Source organism: Sprattus sprattus, assembly GCF_963457725.1.
Source record: "Sprattus sprattus genome assembly, chromosome: 4".
Classification (NCBI taxonomy): Eukaryota; Metazoa; Chordata; class Actinopteri; order Clupeiformes; family Clupeidae; genus Sprattus; species Sprattus sprattus.
Genome location: NC_137923.1, coordinates 38,398,913 through 38,409,440, shown reverse-complemented (window position 1 = coordinate 38,409,440; position 10,528 = coordinate 38,398,913). Strand labels below are relative to the sequence as shown.

General features: G+C 45.5%; 1 protein-coding gene across 1 annotated transcript in view; it reads left to right on the top strand.

Moving 5' to 3' along the window:
- Positions 1 to 4,543, top strand: part of grin2da (glutamate receptor, ionotropic, N-methyl D-aspartate 2D, a) — a gene marked incomplete at its 3' end in the record, with an annotated part of 38,945 nt that extends 34,402 nt beyond the window's left edge. The window contains exons 12-14 of the mRNA XM_080836311.1: positions 941 to 1,173; positions 1,580 to 2,799; positions 3,112 to 4,543. Coding sequence (XP_080692437.1) covers positions 941 to 1,173; positions 1,580 to 2,799; positions 3,112 to 4,543 — 2,885 coding nt within the window. The remainder of the gene's footprint in view (positions 1 to 940; positions 1,174 to 1,579; positions 2,800 to 3,111) is intronic.
- Between the last annotated feature and the right edge of the window lie 5,985 nt (positions 4,544 to 10,528).

The following is a 10,528-nucleotide window of genomic DNA, read 5'->3' as shown; positions in this document are numbered from 1 at the left end:
ACCACATTGCATACAATTATGAGTGTCACCGTTAATGAACATGCAAATCAACAGTGAAGGGTTTGGCAAAGAGAAAAGTACTTTAAAATTCAATAAAAGACTGGACAGCATATATTTGTAATCCATTTGCTTTCAGAGTTCCTGATAAATGTAATGAAATGATGTAATAGATTTTAACATTTTAATGTCCACCATTTTATAGTGCAAGTTACTTTTATATAGCCTGTCCATCTAACAAAAGAGCTAGTACAATACAAGCACCATTCCTCTTGTGGCAATCACATTATGTTGAACTCATTACAGAATCATGTGTGAATACTTTTTAAAAGTTGTCTTCTTCTTTGTTTGTCCATTTGTTTATGCATGAGAGTGCCTTCAGTGCTATTATACATGCAGTGTGTCCCCTAGCTTAAAGCCTGTCCTTGTGATGCCTCAAACACAGCTTCACAGACCTCCCCCCTCTCTCTGGCTGATGAATGCACTAATGGTGATTGTTGTGCACTGAGCCTATCGCTCTGCACTACCTTTCATCTCCCAGCCACTCTGGGCTCATCTTATCACAAGAGACTGGGCCAAACAGGCCATTTCAGACCTCCATCAAAGCTATGATTATCTCTCCCTTGCCCCCTTTTTTCCTCCACCTTTGCTGTGTCTTGCCGACTTTTTTTTGTAGGATTGTTTGTTTTCATTTATTTATTTTTGCTGTGGCTTGGCCGACAAGCTGTATTTCTCACATTTTTCACATCTCCGCTGCACAACCCAGAATCTGAGTAATAGGCTCTACACTGTTCGCCCCCCACCCCCCCCCCCCCCCCCACCACTTTTTTTGATTTTCTCTTGCTGCCCAACAAAAAAAAACACCTCTTCCTTGCAACCTGTTCTATGTTTTCCGCTCATTTCACCTCCTTATTATTACTCCATCATCTGCTTTTCTGTCCAGATCAGATCGACATGCTCGAGCGTCTGTGGCTGTCTGGGATTTGTCATAATGACAAGATCGAGGTCATGAGCTCCAAGCTGGACATCGACAACATGGCTGGCGTGTTCTACATGCTCCTGGTGGCCATGGGCCTCAGCCTACTGGTCTTTGCCTGGGAGCATCTGCTCTACTGGAAGTTACGCCACTGCTTCGGTCGTGATGGCGGAATGGACTACTTGTTGGCTTTTAGCAGGGTAAGTGAAACATCAAGAAACAAAACGTACAAGATTATCATCGAGTTCATCAAGGGATAAAAGTGTCTCGCTCTGTCTTCTGAGAAACACCTTGGAATTTAATTACAAGTGAATTAGCAAAAATGGCACAACACTAAGACAGAAAATTGCTTGTTTCCGTCTGAATGCTTAGATACATTGTGATAACATTATCTGTTAAAATCTGTGTTGAGAAAAGAAAGGTGAAAATCTGCCAAGACTCTTTACATAGTCATTGTAAAAAAGTAAGGAAAGGTCATACATTCTGTCAGGTTCTGTATTTTGGTTTAGTTTTTTATTTCCCTTGCATTTCAACAGACAAGCTGCCATCATCAGAGCTAGGAAATCAAAGCTGAACCACTGTAGTCATGTTCTCTTCTTTTCACAGGGAATGTACAGTTGCTGTAATTTTGAGGATGAAACATCACCTGCAGGCAATCAAGGCACACTTCCTCTGTATCATCATGTCTCCACTGTACCTCCACCACCACCACCGCAGTTCATCTCTACAGGTGTAGCCAACACATCTATGGCAATGGCAACACAACAGCAGCAACATCAAAAACACCACCAGCAGCAACAGCCACAGCCACCGCCTGTGTACAGCTCGCTTCTTCATGGATCACCTCCAGCAACTGTGCATTCTGGGATGGCCCTTGGACCATCCAACAGTCCCATTTTGGGGGCACCCATGCCTTGCTCAACGTTTCTCCCACGTCATGATCGCAGACTTGCTGTGGTTGACCGCTGGACTCGCCCCAAGGCTGGCCCTGAGAAATCCATTGGTGTCGGTGGTGGAGTCACAGAGCTCTCGCAGTTCCCACAAGGCATGGCCCCACTCTGGGCTGGAGGAGAAAGAAGCCTTGATGAGTATAAGCGCTACTACGGTCCCATCGATCCTGAAGGCTTAGGAGCTTCTGCAGAGCCACAGTCGGCTACAGCCCAGACCCCGAAGACTACTCAGAGAGGAACAAAGTCTGCGGTAAACCCACGGGTACTTCCAAAAGTCCAACCACCAAAGCTGGCCTTGCTTGGTTCACCTCCTCGGCCGGCTACTTTCTGGAGGAAAAGCAGCCTTTCAAAGAGGAAAGACTCTGGAGGGCCTCTTTACGAGAACATCCTGCCTTTAGGGAGGAGAGGTGGAGGGCGGAATGGCTTGAGGGAAGGGGGTGGACGAAGAGGCCGTCGTCCTCCTCCTATCCCTCTTCCAGTGCCTGTCCCGCTCTCTTCACCTACCCAGACTCCTCCTTCTCCCTCTCCTTCGTTATGTTACACCACCTCCGCCTCAACCACATCCAGCACATCGTCCTCCTCTTCATCTGATTCTCTCTCCCGTTCCAACTCGCCTTCCTCTTCTACCTACACATCGTCGCAGAGTTTTAGGTACAGAGGTGGCGCGGTGAGGGATATCTATGGGGATTTTGACACTGATGAGCTAACTGAGGAGTCCAGCCTGCTGCTGGGGAAAAGGAAGGGTCGCTCTCGTATGTCATCTCGCTCTCTTCCCTGCAGCCCCCCTCCTCCGCCCATACCACCCCGCAAACCACGCCAGCCAAGGGAGAACGGGCGAGACAGAACCGTAACCCAGTTGGCACAACTGCAGGAGTGGTGGGCATCCTGGGGAGAGAAGGAGAGGGGCAGAAGAACAGTTACGAGAGAAGACAGGGAAGAAAAACGACACCACAAGGAAAGAGAGCGTGAGAGGAGAAGAAGAAAGAAAGGCAGGAAGAAGAAGAAGAGAGAAGACCGCGAAAGGGAGCAGGAACGCAAAAGACGCAAGGCAAAGAAAAAGAAGAAGAAAGAGGAGAAGAGGAGAGAAAAGGAAAGACGACCTGAACAGGATGAGGGAATTATAGATAGGAAAGAGGAGTATGAAAAAAGGATGTCACAAGACTACTCCTACCCTGGCTTGAGGCGCAGCTCGTTCCGTAAGAAAAGCGAAAGCTCCAGCAGGAGTTATGACCGGGACGTAACAAGAGACGAGTTGAGACACGAGAGAATTGATGAACGTGGAGATGATGGGGACGGCGGCAGAGGAAGGGAAAGGCAAAGGAGCCCACTATCTCATGAAGCTAGGCAGCGAGCCCTTGTCAAGCGATATCCATCCTCTAGCAAACCCTCAACTGCAGTCAAGTTCTGGGGAAGTGGGAACCCCAAACACGCTCCTTCATCTTCTTCGCTTTTACCCCTTCTCCCGCTTTCCTCCAAACGCCGGAAATCTGTTGGCAGTGAAAAAGAAGGCAAGGGGAGGGGAGTGGAGAGTCGACCCCTACTGGGGAGGAATGGCCGGAGCAGGGCACGGTCAAGAGAAGGCATATCACTGCATGAGTGGGATTCAGACGAGGAGGATGAGGAAGACGAGTCTGAGGTGGACAGAGGAAGAGTGAAGAATCAAGAACGCAGACGTGAAAGAAGAGGGATGGAGTCGGAATCTGACAGGAGTCGGGAGCGGGAGAAGACCATTGAGATATACACAGATGATGAAGGCTCGTCGGGAGAGTTTGGGAAGTTTGAGAGATACTGGGAGGGTCATGAGGAAAGAGCTGTTGGAGGAATTGGTGGTGGAGGATGGTTCTTTGGCACTTACCCTGCCCGCGAAAAAGGAAGCAGCATTAACAGCCGAGATGACTCTTTTGTGGGATTGGGGCCAGGAGAGGGCAACTGGGGTTTGGGAAGTAGTTCACGTCAGTGGCCACCACCTCCGTTGACTCCCCCACCACCGAGAAGATACTGGTCTGTGGATAAGCTACCGGTAAAGAGTGAAAAGAAAGTCAAGAACAGGTCCCAGGACAACAGCAAGGGCCACACAGCTTGCAGCTGCCACTCTCCACACCATATGGGGAAATCCCACTCCAAGTGGAGTAGGGTGACCTCTCGGAGTCAGGAGGACCTAAACCCTCACTGCCAGAGCAGCAGCAGCACCCGGCCTAAACACCAGACGCCCAAACCCGACCGGTCCCAAGGCCAAGCCATTATCGGGAGCCAGTTGAACCTCAGTGGCCAGAGGCCGCAGCGGTCAGACCGCAACCGGCAGCCCTCACCTCCCCAGGCTCTCATCACTCCCCTCATGGCCCCATCCCTCCCCGCCCTCCCCCCGCCACCCTCCTCCTCCCACCCCATACATGTGCCTCCACCCACGTCGTCCTCGTCAGTCTCATCCCCATCTGTGGTCTCCTCAACCCCCGGGGCCACTCAGCCCTCCTCCATGTCATCGTCCAGCGCCAAACTGCAGTACCAGAGACTGCGGTCAGTGCCCCAGCGGTTCCAGTCCCCTCATCTCCCCCTGAAAACCAAGAGCTTGTGCTCCCGTCGGGGCTCTGCACACTTCTCCAGCGTGGAGAGTGAGGTCTGACCGTGACCTACTTACTGTGTAATGCCACAAACTGTGAAACAACACGGGGCTGCACTGGAGGCTACCTGTGCTTTCCTTGTTTCCTTCATAGACCCTGTCTTTTTGGGGGGACTTGACAGGGAAGTGTGGGATCTCTGTTCCTGGAACAAGAAAACAAGAGAGGAAGAAAGATGGAAGATAGCTCTTACTACTACACTGACAAACATTCTCAGTGTTTGTGTTGGATCCTACTATGGGGGTCACTACTACAGGTCTCTCAGGATTTAAAGCAATGGGGTTGAATGTTATTTATCTTAATGAGTGGAGGGCTCAGGAATTTGTGCAGACCTCTTGACAGAAAAGTCAGAGGCAAATGGCCTCTCTTTCATCAAACTCTCGCCCTACTTTTTTTTTCTCCCCCAAGTCTTTACTCTTATTCCACTTGAACTGTGATTTCTGGCATATCCTTGCGTGTATTTGTTTGCTATCTCTAGGGAAGGGGACACTAAGAATAGTAGCAATTTATTGTTTGTTTTTCTTCTCTGTAGAGCATTTCTCTGTGTCCTCACCTGCCACCCTCTTTTCCCCCCAGCTGGCATCTGTTATCCTCTGTGTCTGTGTCACTGTGTTTGTATTCTTACAGGGTAAATCAGCTGTGACTGATCTTTTACTGGCTTTTTCAAGCTGAGTGCCAAACTTAAGTGGAGCTTACATTCAAAGCTATTATATCTCAAATCAGATATCTCCATATCTCTTTCCACAGATATCCTTTTTTCCCCCATGTTCTTGTCTTTGAGCAATACATGATCAACTACTGACTTCATACACAATTAATATATTTTATATTTAAAAGGTTTTTTTAGTGTGTCCTGTTATAAGATCAGTGTCTTGATTTATCGAAAGAATATAAGCACTGTGCTGTACATTACTGGGGTGCACAAGTATGATAAAACTACCTAGAGTCTGTGGCGGCCTTCCCCCTAATGTCTGAATGTACCTGTAGCCATGACGACGCAGTGTGCTGCAACAAAGAAGACACTTTAAGACCGAAGCGTATGGGGATGAATACTTTTTATAGTAAATGCCAGACTAGATTGTCCGAGACAACACTTAAGGGCAAAGATGTCAGGGCTAGCCATATTGCAGCATTACTGTATGTGCTCCGATGTCAATATTAAGGAGTTAAAGACTTAACATTTTCAGTGAGCGATAAGCAGGAGAGCGCACTGTTTACAGTCGATCACTGTGTTTTTTCTCATATTTTTACTAGCTGCTCTGTGAATGATGTTTGTCTTTGTTAGCTTTCTGTGTGAACTCCATGTGTGCTTTTGCAAGTTAGCTTGAGCTGTGACAGTTGCAACTAGGATGATATAGAAGCAAGCAGTCTTTTGGTTGTTTTACAAACATATATTTTGAAAAGTTCCTTTATGAAAGAGGTTTTAGTGACCCATCTGCCATTACTTCTGGAGAGATCTGAATGATCATATTTTGTCGTTACTTTAAGCATCCATGAGTAGCAGGATGTTAGCCCGGGAGGAAGGGTTTATATGTAAAGTGTCCAGTAAACTTTTCAGGCAAAGAAAAGTCTAGAATGTGTGACCTCAACTGATCTGTGCCATAGGCTAATCTACTCAGTAGAGAAGATAAGGCAACCTCACATGCTGGTTTAAATCCCTGTGAACCTTAGTGAGGGGTCAAATAAAAATGTATCTAAATATCTACAGTTTGACCTGTAATGCAAAGTTCTGTTTAGGTTATTTTTGTAAAATTTTACTTAAATGAAATCTATGTCCTTCTTCATGAAGTGTTTGCACACACCATGGTAGAACACTGAATTGTCGAGCGTTACCTGACTACCTGAGTTCGCCATCTGAATTGACTGTGAATAACGATAAGGGCCTATGTTTCCAGACGTGCAAGCTCCTTAGGTAGATAGTAATTGAGGTAACAACTTAAAGGTTGTTGGTTTTTTGTTTGTTTGTTTGTTTTCTGATCATTAGATGGAAAACGTAATTGGTGATGGTGGATGACCAAATGATTGAATTTAGTTAATTTCATGTCTGCTTTTGACTGTAACTGAGCCATACTAAGCTTACTTTATTGTATGCTGAGATTTTTAATGAATAACAATGCAGGGTGTGTTTAATAATCCAAACGTTGAACCGTAACATCAAGATATACCTGATTATCACAAATAACATCGGATTATCCCTTAGACACGCTTGACAACGAGAGGTCTCTTTAACGGGATTATGTTGGATTTTAATTCAACGCAGCATTGTAGATCAGATCAGCGTACAACTGCATCTCCACATCTTCAGTACCCTAAACCAATGCACAGATAATCAGTTGTAAGGAGATGCCTCTGAGACTATTTGGTAGCATTTGTACAGAATGGATCATAGTATATTATGATATATGGAAGTATTGCCATAGAGTATGTCTTGATGTCACTGTGAGATGTCTGGACTTAAAATGCCCGAGTGGCGCATTGTTTAATTGTGGTGCAATAGTTGTCTGAATTTCTTTCTATATAGATGTTCCTCATATAAATGTGTTTGTGAAGTTTTGGGTAGCAATAGAGAAAAAATAGATGTGATGCTTTAAAATATAATTTCTCTATGTAATCAAGCAGCTAGATTCAAAAGCTGAAGAATGGTTATGATTCAATGCCTGCGTGGTTCCCTCAAAAAGGATCACCTCAATCCTTAATCGAGAGCGAATAGAACATCTTTGACATTTTATTTCAATTTTGGCCTCACAAGAGAGAAAATTAATGCTTTCTGCATTCAAGATATCCTTGACCAGTTAGTCACATGACTGTCAGTGGGCCAAGTACCATGAAACCACTCTAAACTGATTGAATCCCAGCGAAGTGTACCCTAAAATATCTGCCCTCTCCTACTAGCTTACTGTCTATTTGTGTTATTAGTGTCTACAACCGTAGGTTTTTCTATTATGTGTGGCTATTTCTGTCATCTCTATAACAGCATAAATATAGTATTATAACAATATATTTCAAAGATATACAATATGTTTGTCTACAAAATTTGTTATTAACGACAAATTTGTCTTTTTTTGTCTCCATGACCGTCCGTCTTTCCCTTGTCTCACACACCCGGTGAAATGAGAGACCAGTGTATAGCTGTGTTTTCGGTCCCCACGGTCGACGCCATTGACCATGATTCCTCAGACGTTGTGACTGACGCTGTGATTGAGCCATGCGTTTGATGACCGTGTCACTGTAGTGAGCCGTGGAATCCAGCGGCACTCTGTTTTAAGAGGAGACAGGCATAGGCATGGCAGTAGGCCCTCATTCGCCCCTGCTGCTGCTGCTGCTGTTGCTGCTGCTGTGGCGGCTCTTCCTCTTCGGTGGTCTTTATGTGTCGGGTGGCACAGGCTGGGTTTTCCAGCGCCAGACCTTGCGTAGTGTTTTAGTCGTGCAGCAGCAGCCTCTCCGAGCACACTGCCGCACATGAGGTGCGAGCTTTTTTGCATTCTGCAGTGTTCTGTCCTTTCCCCCCCAATCGACCCGCCACCCCCACCCAGGGTTTGTGTCCTGCCCACAGCGTGCTTGGCTGGCAGTGGTGTGTGCTCTGTCTTTGCGAAAAAGCTGGCAACATATAGCGTGCGCTCACACACACACACACACACAAAACACACACACTCACAAACACACACACACTTACACACACTCTGCTGCTTCTTAAACTTTACCATGTGCCATCATTGTAGCCAAGCAGAACCTGTGCGGCACCGTGCTTTTCCCCCTGTGGGCTCGGCGAGCACAGTGCCCGAGCACACTGCGGGCACTACGACCCTTGCCCAAGGCCACTGGGGCAGGGAACACAATACTGTGCTGTGCCACAAGCAGAACAGAATTAAAAAAAGAGATTTATTACAAACTTTGTGATTGCGTCTTTTTTGGTGAGGGGTGGGTTGAAATTTTCTTGAAAAACAAAGGGCTTTAAAGTTCTTCACAATGGTAGTTATAAGACACTACCCTTTGATTTTCATAAAAAGCTATGTATTAAATTAATATGAATAATTATGAACGGTGTTTGTGGTCTGCGATGTCTGTTGTAAGAGTGGACTGATTTCATGTCAAAAGTCTCTCATCAGTCTGTCTTTGCCACATGAAATATGTGGTGTAACCAAACACCCAGCATCTAGAGAAAATTATTTTTTCCATCATTGCAACAGAGGTACATTAATGTACTAACTAGAGCATAAAGTTTCACTAGCTGCTTTAATTATGAAAAATGAAGGCTATCTTTGCATTGTTGAAGGCTTTGCACCGAGTTTCAATTACAATCCTTCAGGGTAATTATGAAAGTTTATGGAGAATGCTCAGCTTTGTCTCACCATGCACATCCCTTCTTTTAAATGAGGGAATGGTTTTGGAATCTAGCAAACATAGCTGTGGAATGCCCCCCCTTGAAACAGTACATTAAAAAAATAAGGTAATCCAGCTGGTCCAGCCTGTGACTGAGGCTGTAATAATCTATCAATATTGCTGAATGGAAGACAAATGGAACCACTAGGTTACATGTGACCACGTCATTGACAGCATGTCTGTCTATAGATTAGAAAAGCTTTGCATTTTCCCAATGAAAGGTACACCTCAGAAGGTTGCTACACATCTGAGGTGACCAGATTTTAGTTTAGCATCATATCTCTTATTAAGATGTCCCATTACAAAGATTTTCACTGAAGTTAACCCTATCATATAATATAATTTTGTTAGATAGACAGTTATATATATATACTTATAGACCTCTCGTTATATATACTATACCAAAGGATCCCGATTGAGAAAAGATCTTAGAAGGTTCCTGATTGAGGAGAGTTTGGAAAATAACACCTGATTTGAACAGCTGAAGGTTTCCATCCAACAAATGGGGTATAGTGCCACCTAATGTTTACAAACACTTCAAACAGCCATGATCCATCCTGTTCAAATGTGGTGTGGCATTACATGTCATAAGCTCAATGTATTTCCCATACGTTTATTTAATGTGATGTGTTTGCTCACTTGAAGGTTGTACGCCTGCAGTGCATTAATCTGTAATTCAGAACCAGCTAAATGTATTTGATGTACAGAATGTGGGAAGTAAGCACATTAGACGTCCACATTATACAGGCCCCTGCGCTTTGAGTTTGGTCCTGGGGAGTGGGAGGCCTGTCAAAGAGGGAGGTGTTTGATACATCCGGAGCTGCTTTGTGGGCACTATCGGCACCCTCATGGGCTCCAGTGATGACTTGGCTCTTTTTAGCCCTTTGATGCAATATCCTGGCTGCAGTGGAGCTCCCAGAGCCGAGGACTCTGTAGCCTTTTGTGTGCTCGCTCCACTGAGGCATCATGGGAAAAGGCTTGGTCACCGAGGTGAGGAGGTGATTCAGAATGACGCAGGTACGACACTGTTGGGCATGTGAGCGCTCACGCTGGGTCTGCCTGCACCGACCCATCCCTCAGGAGGCTGATGCCTTTTGAATCATGTATGGCATTCTTCACTTGGTATGCAGAGCCAATATTTTTGAATATTTTGCAGTGTGTGTGTGTGAGAGAGAGCTAGATCACACAGAAATCACTGTCTGATACAGAAAAGATGGTTCTGCTTTCTACGACAAGGCACATTTATGAAAAACATAACTACTGTAAATGACCCGAGGAGAAACACGGTGGCCGTTCTGATCTGATTCATGTACTACTCTGACCTCTTCTGCCCCTGACCTTTTCTGCTACCTTCACTACTGTCATGTGACCGTAACCCCTCTTCCCCTCTGGCCTATCTGCTTCTCTACAGCCTGCTGTGCAGTGTTGTCATCCGTTTTGCCTTTCCTACTCATCAATGAACTGCTCTGCATTCCTCTCCTTCTCTTTCATGGACCTCTCTTGTTTCTTTCCTTTTTTTTTGCTGGAGCTTTCCAATTTCAAGTTCAATTTCAAGTCAAACTTGAGTGAAAATAAAGCAGCGAAGAAAGATGGCCGTGAGGAGGATGAAG